At 49.8% G+C, this 21296-nt stretch overlaps 1 protein-coding gene and 1 long non-coding RNA gene across 2 annotated transcripts; one reads left to right on the plus strand and one right to left on the minus strand.

The window, feature by feature from the left end:
- Positions 1–1453: 1453 nt before the first annotated feature.
- Positions 1454–7302, minus strand: LOC115031563 (uncharacterized). The gene is made up of 3 exons (XR_015047810.1): positions 7231–7302; positions 6490–6662; positions 1454–1816 (listed from the first exon to the last, which is right to left on the minus strand). It is a non-coding gene; the product is annotated as an uncharacterized LOC115031563 (long non-coding RNA).
- Positions 4476–20132, plus strand: Qprt (quinolinate phosphoribosyltransferase). The gene is made up of 4 exons (XM_021167160.3): positions 4476–4595; positions 17996–18531; positions 18767–18898; positions 18992–20132. The coding sequence occupies exons 1-4, from the start codon at positions 4583–4585 to the stop codon at positions 19208–19210; spliced, it is 900 nt and encodes a 299-aa protein (XP_021022819.1). The 5' UTR covers positions 4476–4582; the 3' UTR covers positions 19211–20132.
- The last annotated feature ends 1164 nt before the right edge of the window (positions 20133–21296 follow it).

Below are 21296 nucleotides of genomic sequence, written 5' to 3' on the forward strand. Positions count from 1 at the left end.
GACCTCTGCTTGCTCCAGTCATCTCCTCTCACTTACTGCTTGCTCATTCTGGCCCAAAGATTGATTTATTATTATATATAAGTACACTGTAGCTGACTTCAGATGCACCAGAAGAGGGCATCAGATCTCATGGCAGTTGTGAGCCACCATGTTGTTGCTGGGATTTGAACTCAGGACCTGCGGAAGAGCAGTCAGTGCTCTTAGCCATTGAGCTATCTCGCCAGCCAACATCAGTCTTTATTTAATAGTTGACACGTATGGGAGCTTTGACTGCATGTCTATGTGTGCATCACATGTGTGCTTGGTGCCAGAGGAGGTCAGAAGTCAGGGGAGGTCAGGAAGAGGGCGCCACATTGCCAGAGCAGAGCATACAAGCTCTGTTCCTCCTCCTCTTTCTTCTTAAAAATTTGAAGATAAGATTAAATCAAATTTTAAACATAAACATAATGTTAAGATTTACTATTGCATACATATTTAATCATCAACTTTCTTTTTAGATTTATTTTATGTGTATGCGTTTTGCCTGTGTGAATGTATGTATGTATATCATGTGTGCCTGATGCCTGCCTTGTTTAGAGGTTAGAAGAAGGTGCCAGAGATGTTTGTGAGCCACCATGTGGAGCTGGGAATGGAAAGGCGGTCACTGAAAAAGCAACAAGTGCTTTTGAATCATTCAACATCTACGTATTTTAGTGAACAATCTATTAACAAGGAAAAAACACTAAGTTTTTTCTGTAGGCATAAATTTTTTGCAACCTACTTATTTTTTTTTAAAGATTTATAAGCCAGGCAGTGGTGGCACACACCTTTAATCCCAGCACTTGGGAGGCAGAGACAGGCAGATTTCTGAGTTCGAGACCAGCCTGGTCTACAGAGTGAGTTCCAGGACAGCCAAGGGCTACACAGAGAAAATCTGTCTAGAAAAAAACCCCAAATAGATAAATAAATAAACAAATAAATAAAAATTTAAAAAAGATTTATTTGCAGTGCTGGAGAGATGGCTCAGCGGTTAAGAGCGCCAACTGCTCTTCCAGAGGTCGTGAGTTCAAATCCCAGCAACCACATAATGGCTCACAACCATCTGTAAAGAGATCTGATGCCCTCTTCTGGGGTGTCTGAAGACAGCTACAGTGAGCAAGCGAGCGAGCAGGACCAGAGTGAGAAGAAAAAGTGTCTGAAGACAGCTACAGTGTATTTACATATAATAAATAAATAAATAAATCTTAAAAAAAAAAGATTTATTTGCTTCATGTATATGGGTATTCTGTAGCTGTCTTCAGACACACCAGAAGGTGGCATCAGATGCCCATTACAGATGGTTGTGAGTCACCATATGATTTCTGGGAGTTGAACTCAGGACCTCTGGAAGAGCAGTCAGTGTTCTTAACCACTGAGCCATGTCTCCAGCCCATTACAACCTACTTTTAATAAGGGCTCAACCACCCAGCAGAAGTAGTGGAAGAGAAAATTTATTAGGATATGGAGGAAGTGGACCTGTTCAGCTATAGTTCTTTGGGGGCAAGCTCGATCTTCTTAGGCAGCAGTTCAGTCCTGTAGCAAACACCAAATAAGACTCAGCAGCTGCAGACCAGTCCTCTAGGCAGGCAGACACCAGGCACAAACCAACAGCAACAGTCCAGTCTTTTCAGCAAGCAGACACCAGGCAGCTGTAGTTCAATCCTGAAGAAACCACCAGGCTCACCAACTGGCCTAAGGCGAGGGTGTGGCATCAGCAAGCTGCCACAGGAACCTCATGAGCAGTTCTTGGGTGAGTTTCTCTCAGTGGTTGCCATATGACAAAGTGAGCTCAACAACACTGTAAGGCGAACCAACAATACATGCGAAGAAAATCGAGGTGGAGCAAACCAAACTCCTCCCACTGTCTGTGGGCCATATTTCTATTCCTTCATCACAGGTCCTTACTGTCTGCTATATCCAAGCATCCTTTCACTTGTGTCTGCTCCAGCAAAACATCACTTGACATAACTAACTTTCCAAAACAAAACAAAACAAACAAAACAAAACAAAACAAAACCTAGATATTTCCACTTCATCTTTCTTTCTTTTTTTTTTTTTAAGATTTTATTTATTTATTATATGTAAGTACACTGTAGCTGTCTTCAGATCTCATTACAGGTGGTTGTGAGCCACCATGTGGTTGCTGGGATTTGAACTCAGGACCTCCGGAAGAGCAGTCAGTGCTCTTAACCGCTGAGCCATCTCACCAGCCCCCACTTCATCTTTCTGCCCAGATCTTTTTGTTTTTGAGATGGGAGGGTCTTACTATGTAGACCAAGCTGACCTCCAACTCAGAGATCCACCTGCCTACCTCTGCTCTCTGGGTATGGGGTTTAAAGCTGTGTAGCTCCATATCTGGCTTCCAGACTTTTTTAAAAAAGATTTTTTAAAGATGCTCCTTCTGCCTGCCTTGGGATCAAGATGTAGAACTCTCAGTTCCTTCTCCAGCACCATGTCTGCCTGGGTAACTGCCATGCTCCTGCCTTAATGATAATGGACTAAACCTTTGAACGTGCAAGCCAGTCCCAATTAAATGGTGTCCTTTATAAGAGTTGCCTTGATCATGCTGTCTCTTCACAGCAAAGGAAACCCTGACTAAGACACACTATAACATCAGAGGTCATATCTTATCCACAGGGCAGTGTTACTGCTGGCAAACAGCTGATCCCACTGGCCGGTCCCAGGGACCTACTGGCTGCTTACATCATCACCTGCCACCACCAGGTGTGCCAGGTATGAGCTCCCAGACACCCCAGATCCTTCTCTGTGTCTTCTCCGTGGCGCTCTTTCTGCTCTCTCTGCCTTGTCTCATGTTTCTTTCTCCTATTCCCTCTCCTTGTCTGTCTGCCTGTCAGTCTGCCTCTATCTCCTTCATGTTCTCTCCTCCCCAATAAACCTCTTATACTAGATCTGTTTTGTGGAGTAATTTCTCAGGGGTACCTTGGCATGAGTCAAGGGTACCCTACCACTCTCGCTTGCATCTATCCTGTCAGTTATAGCGTGAAGGGTCCAGCACTGGGTAAGGCACATGTCTTTCCTCTCCCAGAAGCCTGCAGGCATTGTGCAGGCTAGCCAACAGGGAGAAAATTTCCTGGTCAGCTCAAGGTTAATTTCTTTACGTTCTGCATTAGGAGTGGTATTCTCAGCAATCGGGTCTCACCACCCTGTAGTTACGGTGCACAGCCAAGAGCAATGGCAGTAGTGTGCTGTTTTCGGAGCATCTGGAGCCTTACTGACCAGTAACTCACAGGGGAGGTGGCTCACCCCCGCACTGAGGTTCTCATTTAATAATTCATGTCTTCTGGGAAGCACTGTTCACTCATGCAGGGTACTTCTGCTCCACTCCCTATTTTAAAAATATTATATATTTAAAAATAGCTTTCAGAACAGTGGGTTCCTGCAATGCTTCCTCATATATGCTTAGTTTGGGCTTCCCCTCCCCCCACCCTTTTCTGAATCTCTTTTCTCCACTTTAACCCCGAGTTTCTCTCTCTCTCTCTCTCTCTCTCTCTCTCTCTCTCTCTCTCTCTCTCGTTTCACACCTCAGTGTTCTACTGTCTTCACTAATAGTTTTTTCTTGGGTTGGAAGATGGTTTCCCTATAGCTTTTTCATATACCTTTTATTTTGGCTAACCTTGCTCCCTCCCCCAGGTTTGACCCTTCCCCCTTCCATCCTTCTCTACTTTATTTCCCTGACCCAGCCCTTAGGTATCCACCCTTGTGGTCCATCTCTAGTTTTCTGGCTCCCACGTGTACTCCAGGTTAAACATACATGACCAAAGATTTAGAGCTAGGAGCCACATATGATCCAGAACATGCAATATTGCTCAGTCTACTACAAAGTCACTGGTGCTACAGTCTCCTCTGTCACCCTTAGGGCCTCACCCAAAACCCCTCCTCCAAATTTCTATAAATTGGGGGGGGGGTAAAGTTTTCAACACACTGACTTTGGGGGAACACATTCAGACTGTAGCTCTCAGGAAAAGTGGGAGGGATGAGGGGATATTTGTGGGGTTCCTACTCTGTCCCTCAGAAAATTTGAGATAAAAAAGAGAATGGGCCGCATGTGCTTGTGCGCGCTTTAATCCTAGCACGGGCTGGGAACGCAGGAGGTGGATTTATACAGTGAGAGCCTCTCTGGTGGGGGTGGGGAGAACGGAATTGGGACTTGAGTGCAGGTCTGGGACCCACGATTTTCCCAGCACACCACTAACAAGGCTTTCCGGCCCTCATAGGAGAGTGAGGTCCGGCATTCATGGCCCTGCACTCCGAGGGAGCTCCAGCAGGGCTGGAAGTGGAGAAAACAGGGCCTGTTTGGTGCCAGAGGAGTCAGAATTTCTAAGTGCTCACAGCTGAGCACTTCCCACTGATTCTGGGGTTTGCAATGGGGCTGCCTCAGCGAGGGTCCAAAGAGGTGTACCGGGAGGGCTCTCGGGAAGGACTAACCCAGCTCGGCCCCTCCCTCCCCTCTCTCTCTGGCAGCCCCACCCCCAGCCTCAGCTTCTGGGAACATTCGACCTGAACTGTGGTGAACACACTGACCCGCTGGCTGCTCCAAGTCACCATGGACCCTGAAGGTGACCTAAGTCTCTGCTCTGTGTTCCTGTTTTCTACGTCCCTCTACTGCCTGTCCCTCTTCCTATTTCAGCCATCTGCCTCCCTCTCTCTTCTCTAAAGAACCCCTTGTGGCCTCTCCTTGGATCTTGTTTCCAAGTTCGCTTCTCTCTGTCTTGGTTGAACCTCCAAAATCCTCCTCTTGCTTCGCGGTTCTTTCTGTGTTGAGCCCTACGGAAGGGCAGAAGCTCGGGGACAGAATGGACGGGGTTGCTCTGCTGGGGTCAGATGGGCTGGTAGTGGGAGTTTGGAAAGGGGAGCAGCCCTGGACTCTGTCCCTTGTTAGCAGCCAAGAGAAACGGAGGCAAAGTCCGGTCTCATCCCTGTAGAGTGTGGGGGGCGGGGAGGGGGATGAAGTCCGAGCCTGCGCTCAGGCCGCAGAGTCTGGCTTGGGACTCACAGCACCTGCTTGAGCCTAGAGTGCATCAAGGACAGGCTGCAGGGCCATGGGAAGACTTCTGCAGCCTCACAGCCTCTTTTTCTTGCAGTAGCATTGGGGCTGGGGTGTAGCTCAGTGGTCGACACTTGCGCAGCATGCTTAAGACCTTCCACCCTAGTAGGTTTGCCGCTCTTATTTAAATCTTTTGTGTTTCCTTTTCCTCCCCGGGGCCTCCTCCCCCATCCTCCCTACTTTCCTGCCGGCTTGCATCAACTCCTCTGGCCTGCCTGTGGAGCCTGCTCTGGATTTGTAGGTCTGGCTAGAATCTGAGGAGTTGCCTGTGCTGATCAGGCTGGCACAAACTTACAGAAATTTGCCTACCGCCGCCTGCCAAGTGCTGGGATCAAACCCGTGTGTTCTGCCTGGTCTGCCTTTCCCTCCTAACATTAACACTGCCCTGGATTTGAGGCCAGGGGATTCACAGCAGTGGGGACCCTGGGAAGTTACCCAGAAGGATCCTAGGTTTCTGCATCTGGAAGATGCTTCAGGGTGGTAGGGAAACTCAACCACCTTTGCAAGTGTCCCGGTTCCTGAGTTCTTTACTGAGGAACTGTGGGTGGGTGGGTGTTCAGGGAGGGCATGGATGCCCAACATGAATATGAAATTCTGAGAAAATAGCCATGGATTCCCTTTTCTGAGAAAGGGGGTTCAATAATGGCATTTTTCATCCAACCCAGGTTTCTGAATTTTTAAACTTATATTGTATGTGAGTGCATGGTGGTGGGGGGCTGTCAGGTGTCACAGTGTGGAGGTCAGAGGACATCTTTTCAGAGGTTGTTCTCTTCTTCTTTCCACCTTTGTACATCTCTGGGGATGGAGCTCGGGGCCTCCTGAACTGTCTTTCCCCTCTGATTATTCATTTAGTTTTGAGACAGGTCCTCACTGTGGAGCCTTAGCTGGGCTGGAACACTCACCAATCTTCCTGCCTATGCCTCCCGGGTGCCGAGATTAAAGGGGTGCCTGGTTTTGTTTATTTCTAAGACAGAGTATTTTTTTAATATTTTAAATTCTGTTTATGCATGGCAGGAGGTATGCACACATGTGTGGGGTTGCCAGATGCCATAGGCATTGGGTCTCCCTACAGTTACAGGCGGTTGTGAGCCACCTGATGTGTGTGCTAGGAACAGAACTTGGATCTTCTGCAAGAACAGTGTGGACTTAACCTTTGAGCCTCAGTGATATGCAGGGCCACATCTCCTGGGTCTTGATTCACAGCCCAACATGGCTTGCAACTCATTATGTAGCTCAGAATGACCTTGAACTTACGATGAGCCCCAGCCTCCCAAGTGCTGACATTACTGGTGTGTGATCCACCACAGTCTCCAGATCCAAATTCTTAATAAGAGTAAATTAAAAACCTCACATACTCAAGGACAGGGTCTCAAGAGAGGTCTCAGTGGGTAAAGTACCAGCCTTACCAGCATGAGTTCAGATTCCCCAGGACCCACACAAAAGTTACTCTGCAATGCTCACACTCAGTGTGTTGGAGAGGCGGAGGGGTGGGAGTTGTAGGCAGATCCTGAGTTGAGCTCAGCAGCCAGCCAGTTTAACCAGTTTTGTGAGTTCCAGGTTCATTCAGCAGAGACCTTGTCTTAACAAAAATAAATAAATAAATAAATACCAAAAACAAAAAACAAAAGAAGCAGAATGATAGAAAAACACAGTAGACATTAGCCAGGTGTGAGTTTGAGGCCAGCCTGGTCTACATAGTGAGTTTCAATACGATCAGAGCTACACACTGAGGTCTTGTCTTGAAAAAGAAAAGCACACTGGTCATTAGTTTCTGGCCTCTACACACAGGCTCAGATGTGTGTGCGTGCACACACATGCACATACACACTCACACACACTCCCCTCGTGGACATCTCTGTGGCCTCCCAAGCACAGAGCTTAGAGGGGACCCCAGAGTCACCTACATAAAACCCCATTTCTGACACTCGACAGCTATGCCACCTAGACCCCATACCTCATCTTGCTGTGCTCAGCTTTCTTGTTGGTAAATTAAAAATAGTGTCTTCCCAGAGGATTATGGGATTAAACACCTTCACAAAGGGCTGGTACCCAGAAACAGGGTAGAGAGGGGGCCTTCAACTTTGTCCCTGTTCTTTGTTGTTTAAGTCAGGATTTCTCTGGGTAGCCATGGCTATCCTAGAACTCACTCTGTAGATCAGGCTGACCTTGAACTCGGAGCTCCACTTCTGGAACCCCGACTCTCCATCTCCATGTTTGGCGTGTCAGACTCTCTTCCTGTTTCTTCATCATCTTGAGCTGGAGATGGAGGCTCCTCCCACTCACCCTATTGGCCTCTCGGAGCCAATGCTCACATCGCAGGACTCACCTCCCAGCATCTGGTCCTTCTCTTTTGTTTCCCTCTTCAGGGCATCCTGCCCTCAAGGTTCTGGTCCACATTGCTGCCTCAAACATGTGACATCTGATGTTTGACTCTGGCTCAGGCAGAAGGCTGGCGAGGACCAGTGGCCTACATAACATAAGCCAGGACACGGTAGACAAGGAAAGGGCTCGACACCCAGGCTGGGGAGTCATGGAAACAAAGGGTCAGCCAGTCCAGAGTGCCGCAGAAGTCCCTGGGAGCCAGTAGACACAGTGGACATATTGGGCAAGGACTGAGCCCTGTCGCTGTGACCTTGATGTGACTTTTAGAAGCACACCGTGTTGTCACAGTTCACTCTGGTTCACTGCCTCTTGCCAAAGCTCTTTCAATAGCTTCCTAACCAAGAACCCTAGACACGGTTTAAATGTATACATGTGTGCAGGCAAGCATGCGCCATGGAGTGGAGGTCAGAGAGCAACTTCCTGGAGTCAGTTCTCTCCTTCCACCACGTGGGGTCTGGGAATGAACTAAGTCATCAGACTTGAAGGCAAGTGACTTTGCACACTGAGCCGGCTCACTGGCCCTTAGATATTAAAACCTCAGTCTTCATTGTTTTTATCCTCTGACTTCCAATCAAAATTCTATAGTGACACCTTGTTGTGCAGTGTGCTGAAACTGACTCTGAACTCTCCTCCAAGCCTGGCTCTGCCTGGCTCTTTTCATTACGCATCCTTTTCTCTCTTTCCTTTCTCAGAACCTGAACCTCATCTGCCAGTCTCCACCACGTCTCCAGGGTGCCTGCAGCCTCTCTCTACCATTGAGCAGTCTTTCTCTGGAGGAGGTCTAACTTGTGTGCAGAGCCAGCCCTTTGCAGCCTCCCCTTCGCCCTCACACTCTCGGCAAATCATCCCCCCCACCCCTCCAAGTGTGTGCGCCGCTCCAGCCCTCGGTCATAGGGGGTCTCTACTGGATCCTATTTGGAAGTCATTTCTGTTCCCTAGGAAATGAGGGTATTTGGAAAGGACACAACAGGGAGGAGCGGTGTTGACTAGCCTCTGTCTCCACCTGCTGTTTGTCCAATGAATCAACAAAGAAAGCCGAGGGAAGAGCAGAGCTGGGAGACAGCTGGGAGACTCCTGAGCCCTGATGCTGGTGGCTAGGCTGGACTCAGGCACAGATGTGAATGTCCCTCTGCCTCACATCAGGCAGTCCTGTGACTCCTGTGACACTCACCTTCAGAGAGCCCAAGGGAACATGGGCGGAGTCAGGATTGCAGTCCAGATGTTTCTGACTCATACCTCCCGCCATTCTCATTAGGCCAGGAGCCAAGCCCTGGGATCTTGAGGAACCCTGTGTTAACACAGCATGTGCTCTGGCCCACCATTTTCTCCTTTTTGACCTGGAAGAAGTTTTTGCCAGAGCACTCTGGTTCCCTAAGAGGACTGCTCCAGTTCTGGTGTAGCCTCACCACCACAGACAGTGGGCCAATGGGACGGTGGTGGACCTGGAAGACCCATTGCTTGAGGCAGTTCGGATCCTTTGCCTCCAGATTTCTGATTTCATTCCTGTCTTCGCCTGGATCTAAGGTGACAGCAGACGTGACTCAGGAAAAGAGGACAAAGTGGAGCTAGATCAGTGACTACCCCTTCCTCCCAGCAGTGGGCTGTGTGAGACCCCGTATGGCCAGCCCGGCTTTATGACCGAGCCTGTACTTCCCAGTAGTGTGGACTCACCCTATTTTTCTTACCCAGCGTTAGACTGAAGTTACCCTAAGGAGATGTTTGCTTGTGCCTTCTCTTTGGCTGAGACATTACTGAAATAATGGTCTCCAAAACTTTAGAATTTCCTGGGATCCTCACGCTGAAGCCCAGGGGCAGCCAGCCTGGGAGGGTGTGTCCAGGAGAAGGGTGCACACAGGCTACTGGTCACACCACCTTGTCAGAGGAGCACGAGGATGGGCAGAAGCATCCCTGGTCAGGAGGGCTTAGTTTATTCATGCTTCTCGCCCTGTATCTAATCTAGACCTCAGGTGAAGATCCCAGTGATGGCTCAAGCAGGCCTTGAATTTGAAATTCTCCTGTCCCAGTGTCTTTCGTAGTTAAAGTTACAGGCTCATAGCACCACACCTGAAACATTTTTTTTTTTTTAGGATTTATTTATTTATTTATTTTATGTATATGGGTACACTGTAGTTGTCTTCAGACACACCAGTAGAGGGTGTCAGATCACATTGCAGAGGGTTGTGAGCCACCATGTGGTTGTTGGGAATTGAACTCAAGACCTTTGGAAGAGCAGTCAGTGCTCCTAACCACTGAGCCATCTCTCCAGCCCCCAAACACCTTTTTTGTTGTTCATTTAAAACAAAATTTTAAAGAAAAAGGTCTCATTTGACTAAGGCTGGCTTCAAACCATCTATTTTGCTAAGGGTGACCTTGAACTTCTGATCCTTGTCTCCATCTCCAAATGCTGGAATTACAGGTGTGCTGGAGATGGCACCCAGGGCTTCCTGCATGCCAGGTAAGCACTCCAGCAGATTAGCTATATATCATGGCTGCCAAGCCAATTTTATCAGAGTTTTATTCTCCCCCAGATAAAAAGGTATCCTGTGGGGCCCAAGAGAGGGCTCAGCCATTAAGATCATTGGCTGCTCTTCCAGAGGTCCTGAGTTCAATTTCCTGCAACCACTTGGTGGCTCACAATGATCTGTAATGGATCCAATGCCCTCTTCTGGTGTCTGAAGACAGCAACAGTGTCCTCATATACATAAAATAAACAAATAAATCTTTTTTTTTTTAAATAAAAAAAGGTATCCCGTGAAAGATCAGGTTTACTGCCACGTGAGATTATCCTCTCCACAGTCCAGGTGCCTAGGAGAAACTTCTCCACAGATGACGTGGCTGTCCCCCCAGGCAGCTCACTGCACCAGTCGGGTTCCTCCTCCGCCTGCAGCTCAGTGAAGCTTCCCGCTGAAGTTAGTGCCTTCCAGGGGCAGCTGCTTATTCAGAACTGCTCTCAGATATCCCTTTGTTGGACACCTTAGCCGGTGGGCCTTAAAGAACACCAGAGGTGTTTGTTTATTCCCTCAAGTGGAAACAGTGTGAACAGTGTGCCCTACACCAGGCAACCAGGGTAGCGTGTCTTGGAGACGCCTGTGTGGGGGAAGTCTGGGGGCGGAAGCAGCTGGATTGTCCTGAGAGTCCTCACTGTGGAGAGGAAGAACAGTCAAGCTGCAAGCCTCACCAGTCTGTAGCTCTGCGCTTGAGGAAGCTTCCCTTTCCATTTCCAGCCAAGGTTTTCCATCTATAAATACTGCGTGTACCGTGAGGGACTGTGGGTCATGACTGCTGTGCACCATGGGGGACTGTGGGCATGACTGCTGTGCACCATGAGGGACTGTGGGTCATGACTGCTGTGCACCATGAGGGACTGTGGGTCATGACTGCTGTGCACCATGAGGGACTGTGGGTCATGACTGCTGTGTACTGTAGGGACTGTGGGTAGGATCTATGACAGCACATAACCAGCACCCTGGTACGGCAGGCCCAAGTGTGGTGGCCATCGATCTTCCCTGACTGAGAAGCTCTGTTAGCGATTAAATTCACGCTCCTCCTTCCACATGGTACCGGACTCCCCTGCTGGGGCCCAGGGACCAACATTTGCACAGATCTCCACCACTTCTGCTGTTCAAGAAAGTTCACAGAGACTGGGGAGACAGCTCAGGAGTTAGAACTCTGCTGCAAAGGACTGAGGTTCGGGCTCTAGCACCCACACAGTGGCTTGCCATCATCTGTGACTCCGGTTCCAGGGGCTCCAACAACTTTTTCTGGTCTTCAAGGGTACACATATAGTGAATACATATATGGAAGCGAAACACTCATACACACAAAATGAGTGAATCTAAAAAAAATGGAACAAGAAATTTGTTTTGGTTCCCAGCCATTGTATTCTTCCAACCCTGAGCAATAGAAGAACTAGAAAAATCTTTTGTTCTAATATTCACAGCGCAGCTCCCTAACCGTCTGAATTTCCCGGCACGAGGACAGTCTTTTGGGAAGGGTTGACAGAAAGAAGCTGAAAACTTCATTGTTCTCAGATCCTGAAGAATGAGTTAATAACCCATCAAAGGGTGTGTGTGTGTGTGTGTGTGTGTGTGTGTGTGTGTGTGTGTGTGTGAGAGAGAGAGAGAGAGAGAGAGAGAGAGAGAGAGAGAGAGAGGGGAAGCCACTTTCAAAAATCCCTGTGGTTGCCAGGCGGTGGTACACCTGAAGGCAGAGGCAGGCGGATCTGATCTATGAGTTCAAGGCTGGCCTAGTCTGTGGAGCAGGTTTCAGGACAGCCAGGGCTACATAGATAGACTCTGTCTCACCCCTCCACACCCACCAAATTCCTGAAGTAAGGCTGAAGGCGAAGCTTATTGGTGGGCTGCTTACTTGGCAAGTGAAAGGCCTTGGGAGGTGGATTCTTTCACACTCGCACACGCGCGCACACACACATGCGCGTGTGTGCGCTTACACACACACACCACTGTTTCTTTCTTGCCAGGTACTGGCCTCAAGCTCTCTACCTATGCCTGAGCCTCCGGAGTCCTGGGGCTACTGCGGAGTGCCACCTCTTCTGGGGTTTCTTGACTTAACTTCTGAGTGCTGTCGTCTTGAGGCTCAGTTAGGGGCACGGTTGTAGTGTGGCTGGAGAGTGGCTTGTGACATTGGTCAGAGCACGGCTTTCTGTTTCTGTATGAACACAAGTCAATGAGTTTAGTAACTTCCCTGGATCCCAGGCATGTTTGGCTCAGGCTCGGCTTCCGGCATCCACTACTTTGATCTTATCAATTTGCTTTTCCTGGCATTTTTACATCAGTGGGATCAGATGATGTCATACCACACAAACTAGTGTCTTAATTTTTAAAAAATATTTCTTATATTTTGAAACAAATGTCTCTCTACATAGCCCTGACTATCCCTGAGCTTACTGTGCAGACCAAGCTAGACTCAAACTCACTCAAACTCCTGCCTCTGTCTCCTGAGTACTGGAATTAAAAGCATGTGTCACTATATCTAGCTAATTTTTTAATTTAAAAAATTTTATGTATGTATGTATGTATGTATCTACCTACCTATTTGGGGGTGTAACGCAGAGGATAGGAGTGGCTTTTCTCCTTCCATCATGTGACTTCCAGGGATAGACTCAGGTGGGTAAGCTTGGTGGCAAGTGTCTCTTCCTAATGAGCTAATGGTATGTGTCATTGTGCCCAGCTGGCCTCAAACTTTTGATCCTCCTTTCTTGGTTTCCCAAATGTGTGGTCTAAGCTACCACATTAAGCCTTGGTTTTAAGCATTGGCTCTTTGGCGTACGCCCTGGCTAAAATCAGGACGGTAGCTACACTCAAGCTCTGCCGCTGACCTGCCACTCCAGCCGCCTCCTCTTTTTGAGGCAGGGTCTCACTGTTTGCTCTGGTTGGCCTCGAACTCACAGAGGTCCACCAGCCTCTCCCTCCTTTCCAAGTGCTGGGATTGAAGCCATGAGCCAACGTGCCCAGCCTTGCTTCTTTTTGTCTTTCATTCTTGCCCCTTTCATTCCTGTTTATCAGCATTTGTTAGTTGTACAAAACAGAGTTTCACACATGACTTGCATTGTACTTTGATCTTCAGCCCATCACCCTCATGCCTCTAGCCCCGCCCTCCGTCTTCCCCTCAGAGAACCCCCTTCTACATTTATGGCTTCTTTCAGTCTACAGTCTACAAGTGTGTTTGCCTTAACATGATTTCCAGTTCTAACCATTTTCCTGCAAGTGGTACACTTTCGTTTTTCTTGGAGGCTAAGGCTTCCCTATGCAATACACCACATTTTCTTCATCTGCCCTTCTGTTAATGGGCACTGGGGCTGAGTCCATGACTTGGCAGGACATGAATATGCAATGAGCACACGTTCAGCCCTCACCCCTCTGAGTCTGAGAGCTGAGCCCTGCCAGGATCTGCAGCAGACTTCAAGTACTGCATCACCCAGATACATCCGGATTCTTGCTGCATTTTAACATGCTCTCTCTCTCTCTCTCTCTCTCTCTCTCTCTCTCTCTCTCTCTCTCTCTCTCTCTCTCGCCTGTGTGTGTGTGTGTGTGTGTGTGTGTGTGCGCGCGCGCGTGCGCGCGCGCACGCCATCTCTGGTTCTTAGCATTCTTCTTCACATATCAGTCTTTGCTAGGATGTGAGTGGGTCTTGGAACACTTATATACCTGGGATCTCCCCTGGCCTCACTCCCAGATTCTGATGCAGTTGATGTACAATGAGCCTGGGCAGCTAAGAGTTAAAACGACCTTTTCAGATGACTCCAGCCAGGCCTTGGCTCACACCCACCCCTCCGCCTCCACTTCCTCACCTCACTGTGTCATTTTTGTACTGTGATCTTGCAACTCTGTTTCCATCACACATCACGGGGGCTGCTTCAGCCAGGGCCTCTTAGTCGCTAAATTGCTAAGTCCAGTGACCCATTTTCTGCCTTCCACTTTGCACTATTTATTGAATCTTCTCCCCACAACCCCCAAACATCCGCTCTTGACTTTTCTCTATGCGTCAACCACACCTCTGCCTGCACCTCCTCCTACCAGGCTATGCTCAGACACCATGCCCACAGTCTCGTTATTCCTCACCCCAGTGTCTCTTGGGAACAGACCCATCTTCCTACGCTGTCTATGCACCATTGATGTTTCTGGAGAGCATCTCCCCCAACACCTGCAGAGAACCTCCTGGTTCCCTCCCCAGCTGTGCTGCTAAAAGCCTTACCACCCGGCACCTTAGGAAACACTGAGATTGATTTCTGTGCTTTTGAAACGGGAAGGACACCTGTTGGGAGGCTCAAGGCAGGCTGCCCTTAGGGACTGTGGCACCGTTCCCACCTTCCTCTCATGTTCCCCTTGCCCAGACTTCTCTCCTGAGAAGACACCTGAGGTCTGTGTTCAACCACTTGGAACAGGAAACCACAGTTTTGACACCTAGGGGCTGCCACTTCAGGCGGCTCCCAGCTCTCATTTCTCCTCCTCTCCCTTCCGACACTGCTGCCTAACTTTGGAGCCTGACAGCTTTTCATTGCTTGCCTCAGCCTCCCTTTGTCTCCCACTCCATCTTCAGTTGGTGGGTAAGGCGATCCTTCTAGAGAAAGCACAACCGCATCACTTCACGTCCAGTTCTGTGATGGGCCCAGATTCCCAAGCTCCTCAAATCACTTAGACTCTGGCAAACCTTCTGTTTCTCCAGCCTCACCCCCCTCTTCCTGCTTTTCTGCTCCGAATCCCGCCAACCCAGACACCTCTGCCTGGCAAACATGATTTCTCCCTCTGGGTACACACAGGCATCTCCTCCAGTGCTCACCACCCTTGGGGAAGGCTTCAGTCATTTCTTTAGTCAACACGCCTACTGTTTGCCAGATAACCTCCCTCAGAGCTTAGAACCCAGGGTCTTTGCCTCATTATTCCTGTTACAGACAATAAGAGGCTGAGTCGTGGCCTGAACTGAAAGAGGCTGAGACACTCCTGAAGGAGCGTTCCCCGGAGTTGCGTGCCGAGTCACTCCACCAAGTGGGCTCTCTGCTGGCAGAGTCTACTGCACACTTGTTAGAGCAGTGTGAACTTGTCAATATTTTGCTTTAAAAAAAAATTTTTGTTTGTGTTGGGCAGTGGTGGCACATGCCTTTAATCCCAACACTTGGGAGGCAAAGGCAGGCGGATTTCTGAGTTCGAGGCCAGCCTGTCTTGAAAAAAAAAAAACCCAAAAAATAAAATAAAATAATTTTTTTCTTTTGTTCGTTTAACGACAGGATTCTGTGCCTCCCTGGCTGTCCTAGAACTCTAAGACCATCCAGGCTTCTAACTCACAGAGATCCACCTGCTCTGCCCTGTTCTTCCCCCGCACTCCCCCGAGCCCGTCCCCCAGTGCTAGGATCAAAGGTGCATGCCACCACCATGAGCATTTGATTGCTTTATTTTATATTTGTTTGTTTTTGAGACAAAATTTTACACAGTCACCCACGATGTTTTGGAATGTATAGGTAGCCCAGGCTGTCCTCCGCCTTGTTGAAATCTTCTTACCTCACCCTCCCACTTGCGTGGGATTGCAGACCTGTGCCCCCTGCTGGGCCAGTGACTGGACTACAACAGAAGACTGGACAGTGTGGTGCACATCACTGGGACTTCTCACCTAGCCTGTAGAAAGATCTGAGAGGACAGAGCTGGCAGGAGCAAGAGGAGAGACTGTGAGGCCCAGGCACTATGTGAGCCAGCTCATGCTGAGGTCTGAGAGAGACAAGGAGACCCACCCCCAACTCCATGGCAGCTGCTCAGTCAGGAGTTGAATGGGAAGTGGGGTAAAGCAGAGAACACGGCAGGTGCAATGGATGCGCACTGCGGTTTTCACAGTGGCAGAGCTGTCAAACACAGCTGAAGTGGCTGGGAGGTGATCATGCACGAATTTAATCCCGGCACTCAGGAGGCAGAGGCAGATGGGTCTCTTAAGGTCGAGGCCAACCTGATCTACAGAGGGAGTTATAGGACAGCTATGGCTATACATAGAAACCCTCTCTTGGAGAAACAAACAATCAAACAAAGCAGGAGTGGATAGAACTCTCACCGTAAGGCAAGAACTCAAAACCGAACTCGAAGTACAGTGTAGACTAGCAGGAGTTTACAGCCCAGGAGCACAGAAGGGGTCAATGGTGCAGAATTACTGACAGGAAGTCCTGGGGATAAGGAGGCCTTCTGGCTAAACCAACCCAACAGGATTCTTATGAAAACTGCAATTCAGAGACCAACATGGAAATCCAAAAGCATTTGGGAAACTGAGGCAGGAGTGCCTGAAGTTCAAGGCCAGCTTGGGTTCCATTGTAAATTCCAGGACAGCTTGGGTGAAAGGGGTTGGGGGTAGAGGGAACCAGACAGATTGCGTGAAGGCTGCAGCTCTTGTACAGACCAACAGGTGGCAATGTTGCACCGTGTCTGGGTTCTGTCTCTGCAGCCCTGGAGGCTGAAAGGCCCTTCAGTTAATGCCACACTTTGAGGTGAAGGGCAAACCATTAAGAGAAACCATGGTACCACCCTTCACCCTCTCGCTATCGTCTCTGGAACAGGACATACCCGAGCCTAGTTTGCAGCTGCACTAAGGCTTTTTGCTCTGAACCTGTGGCCACCTCGCTGCCGGCACCCTTAGCCTATTTGTCTTTCCTCTGTGGTTCTCTCTCTGTTGCTGTAAACACCTGGACTTACAGCTTTATGTAATACTTGGTGTTCGCTGTGAGTGAGGCTCGGTGGTCGAGTGTTTTCTAGAAGCTCAAGGACCTGGATTAGAGCGCCACCATGAGTAAAGCACTTGGTGTCCTGGATACAATAGCTAAGCCTTCTGGGTAACACAGATGGAAAGGAGGCAGGGCACCCTGCAGGCGTGCACAAGTCTGTTGCCCATGCTGTTAAATATCGAGGGCCTTGGTGGTGTATGTGTGTGACCCTCAGCACACAGGAGGTGGGGTAGCTGGGCCTCCAGGCTATCCTGGCTACATAAGCAAGCCATGTCTCCAAAGAACAACAGGATATTAAATATCTTGTTAGTAAATAGCTTTGGACCCAACAGTAGGTTAGATGCATAAAATACAAGGCGCCAAGTGTTTACATAAAAGTTGTTAAATGTGTCACCTGGCACATACTATACAGAAAAATGGTCTGAGCAACTATGTAATCAGATTTCATAACAAAGCAGAAAGGAGGTTGGCAGGAAGAGGAAGAGGAGGAGGAAGAAGAGGAAGAGGAGGAGGATGCTGTTCAGGGTACAGAACTTCAATTCTGCAGGAGGAATGGGTTGTGTGAGTGTTAATACTGCTGGACTCAGATGTGTTAAGAGGAGTCACCTCTCCTTGTTTCGTTAACTCTAAGTCATTTAAAGCTAAAACCAAGGTGAGTGGCAGGAGATGACACAGTGGGTAGAGAAGCCCGCTGCTCAGCTTGGCAAACTGAGTTAGCGTCCCAGGACCTACCCGCTTTAGAAAACCAACTCTTGCAAATTGTCCTTTGACTGCCACTCAAGACCAGTGACATCTGCATGCACGCACACCACATATATACGCCCCACCACACACACACAATGTAAAAAAAAAAATTACAAAAGGGGGGCATTGTGATGATACAAAGGAGCAAGCACCTGCTTCTACATTTTTAATTTATTATTGTTGTTGCTATTGTTGTTGTTGTTGTTGTTGTTGCTGTTGTTGTTGTTGTTGTTGTTGTTGCTATTCTGAGACCTGGTCGGCTGAGTTCCTCCTCCTCAGCCCCCCAGAGTGTGGAGACTCTTGGCAGGTACCACCAAGCCCAGCTTCCTTATAAAACTCTTTGATACCTATTCCAAGTTTAACTTTAGCTAGTTGCAGAGTACTTTTATTTACTCTGACAACCTGGTCAGCTTGGCGACCCCAGACTCTGCCCGAGCCTGGCCCCTGGGAGTCCTATCTCCGCCCTGATTGGCTAGTGTCCTATTGACCATGCTGTTAAAAACCATGGTGCAGCTTCTGGCTACAAGGGAGGAAGTGCAAGCCCGACAGAGGTCTCTCTGCTTCCTCCCCAGGCCTGCAGCTCCTGTTACCCCCTACAACCTTGGCAGCCCTGGCCAACAGCTGGCTGCAAGAGGACTGCCCGGGCCTCAATTTTGCATCCATGGTTACCGGGTCGGCACCCTCGCAGGCTGTGCTGTGGGCCAAATCTCCTGGGGTTCTGGCAGGGCAACCCTTCTTTGATGCCATCTTCACTCAACTCAACTGCCAAGTGTCCTGGTTCCTCCCAGAGGGATCGAAGCTGGTACCTGTGGTCAAAGTGGCGGAGGTCAAGGGACCTGCCCACCACCTGCTCTTGGGGGAACGGGTGGCCCTTAACACCCTGGCCCGCTGCAGTGGGATTGCCAGCGCGGCAGCGACAGCTGTGGAGGTGGCCAGGAGCACCGGCTGGACTGGACACGTGGCGGGCACGAGGAAGACGACACCTGGGTTCCGACTGGTGGAGAAGTATGGGCTCCTAGTAGGCGGGGCAGCATGCCACCGCTACGACCTGGGAGGGATGGTGATGGTGAAAGACAACCACATAGTAGCAGCCGGCAGCATGGAAAGGGTGAGTGCCCCACTGAGCCTCTGTTCTCACTGTGGTCCTCCTCTGACAGGCATTTCAGTCCCTCTACTGCCTGGTGACAAGTGATCCCAGCGGCAGGGATGCCTCCAAGTCTTTCCGTCTGTAGATGGAGGAGGCTGTCTTCCTTTTTATGTGTGATTCAAAGCACAGCTCTCTGGGCCCCCCAGGATCCAGGGCCAGGCTACTCAACCTTATCCTCTCTCTATTGGCCTGGCAGGCAGTGCTGAAGGCTCGGCAGGCAGCCGGGTTTTCCCTGAAGGTAGAGGTGGAATGTAGCAGCCTGAAGGAGGCCTTGCGGGCAGCAGAGGCTGGGGCTGACCTGGTAATGCTGGACAACTTTAAGCCTGAGGTGAGATGGGACCCGACTTCTGGGCAGGGCCTATGGGCAATGTTGGGATGGGGGTGGAGGGGTTCTCACCTCCCCCTGGCTTCTCTCTTACAGGAGCTGCACCCCACAGCAGCTACACTTAAAGCCAGATTCCCCAGCGTGTCTGTGGAAGCCAGTGGGGGTGTCACACTGGACAACCTCACCCAGTTCTGTGGGACACACATTGATGTCATCTCGTTGGGAATGCTGACCCAGGCTGCTCCAGCCCTGGATTTTTCCCTCAAACTGTTTGCTGAAGGAGATACTCCAGTGCCTCACGCTCGCCGGTTCTAAAGCCGGAGAAGATGCCACCAGAATGGACTACTGCGGCTTGTTGGGCCCCTTGGGTCACACGTCTTTAGATTCAGAGGCCAACAGGACATATCTAGGCTTTTGCCCTAGGCTTCCCACTAGCTCTGCCATTTCCAGCTTGTGCGACTTGCCAGGGCTGACTTTGATTTTGCTTGCCTCGGTTTTCTCATCTGTGAAATAGGCCTAATAAATAAAATCAACAGCCTTACTGGGCTGTTGATGATAATAACTACTACACAATGAGTGGTTGGTAAAGGCTAGAAATGAACACCGCTCATCTAACCTAAGACATATATTTGTTATTGAACACTAACCTTCTGGAGAGGTGGCCCCTTTAGCAGATGGTGTTTCATAGTAAGATTCTGGGAACTGGCCGCTGACATCACATGGCCTGCCTGTGCAGCTAGGGACACAAGAAACAAGCTGCTAGCACAGCCCCAAGTGCTCTTTTCTGTCTCTGTGGTGTTAAGGATGGAGCCAGGGCCATGGACAAGTGTCCTAGCGCTGCTGACCTCAGCCCTCTCTCTTCTCTCCCTTCTTTCCTGTCTCCCCCATTCCTGCTCTGCCTCACCATGTAGCCTAGGCTGGCCGTGAACTTCTGGCCTTAAGTGTGCTCCTGACTCAGCTGCTTGCACTGTGCTCTCTGCACCTGGCTTACAGCAACTCTTTCCACACATGTACACTAGAAGCCATGAGCAGTAATAAGACGTTAGAAGTGTGTGGCACTTCTTTGTTGTTGTTGTTGTTGTTGTTTCGAGGCAGGGTTTCTCTGTGTAGCCCTGGCTGTCCTGGAACTCACTCTGTAGACCAGGCTGGCCTCGAACTCAGAAATCTGCCTGCCTCTGCCTCTCAAGTGCTGGGATTAAAGGCGTGCGCCACCACTGCCCTGCATGGCACCTCTTTATACCAGGAAGGATCTTATATTTGAAGGGGTGTGGTATCAGATTTGCCATCCCGCTGCGACATTTCCCCCTGACTGATGTCTGAAGCGCTACCCTGACCTCGTCTAAGCCTAGATCCTAGGGCAGATCCAGGAGGAACATGTCCATGACAGGTCCTAGGTACTGGCCGTCCATGATGCCACTCCTCCCAGGAGCTCCCTCTGCCTCTTGTTGTGTCCGGCCAGCAGATCACAGCCTGGGTTCTAGCCTGGAAAGGCATTTTGGAAACCTGGAAGAGAAGAAATGTAGCTAAGACAGTATTCTGATCAAAGCTCAATTTTACTATTTCCAGACACTCAGTTATAAAGGAAGGGGGAGGGAACCCGATTTCCCGCCAAACAATCTCGGGGTCCAATAGCAGGGCGAACACGTGTGTGCCTCCAAGCAGCAAAGAGGCAGGGTCCAGCAGTAGGCGTGGCAGGACGAATGAGCAGAAAGCTCCACCCTTGAGCAAGCAGGTTCAAGCTGGTGGGGGAAGGGAAACCACAGCCTCTCAGAGCCCACTTCTCCCCCTTGGCCACAAGGAGAGGATACATTCAGCTCTTGGCCACAAAGACCCTATGTCCTACCTGGTGTCATTTAGTGGGGAGGTGTGAAGGCAAACACTAAGCCCATTGCACAGTCCAGAGCCCAACAGACTGAGGCCTGCTTTATTCATGGCCCTGCCCTTGGCGGGTGGTGCATCAGGAGGTGGAGATGTACTTGGCAGAGATCCTGGACAGAGCTGGCCAATGTTCTGAACCAAGAGGGCCGTTCTCATGGGCACAGCCTGGATGTGTCCCTTGGGATAGCACCCATTGTCTCTCACCCCTTCCTGGTCCCCATCCTTCCTGCAGGAGCAGCATGGATGCTCTTAGCAAAGTGGACTAACTCCAGAGACCTTTGGTCTTTAAAAGCCCCAACTCCTCACTTCTGAAGAAGGAAAACCGAGTCCCTGCAGAACTGGGCACTGCTGGGTACCAGTGCAGAAAATGTGAGCACCGAGGAGGGGCGAGGGGAGGCGGGGGAGCTCTGGTAACCAGAAAGTCCTAAATCTGGGATTTCGGGTGGTAGCAGAGCCTGAGAGGGGCAGCAGTGAGGATTAAGCTTTAGGAGACCCAAACTCATGCTCTGGAATCTAAAATTAG

Source organism: Mus caroli, unplaced genomic scaffold (genome assembly GCF_978045245.1).
Source record: "Mus caroli unplaced genomic scaffold, Mus_caroli_1 scaffold_8, whole genome shotgun sequence".
In the NCBI taxonomy this organism is placed as follows: Eukaryota; Metazoa; Chordata; class Mammalia; order Rodentia; family Muridae; genus Mus; species Mus caroli.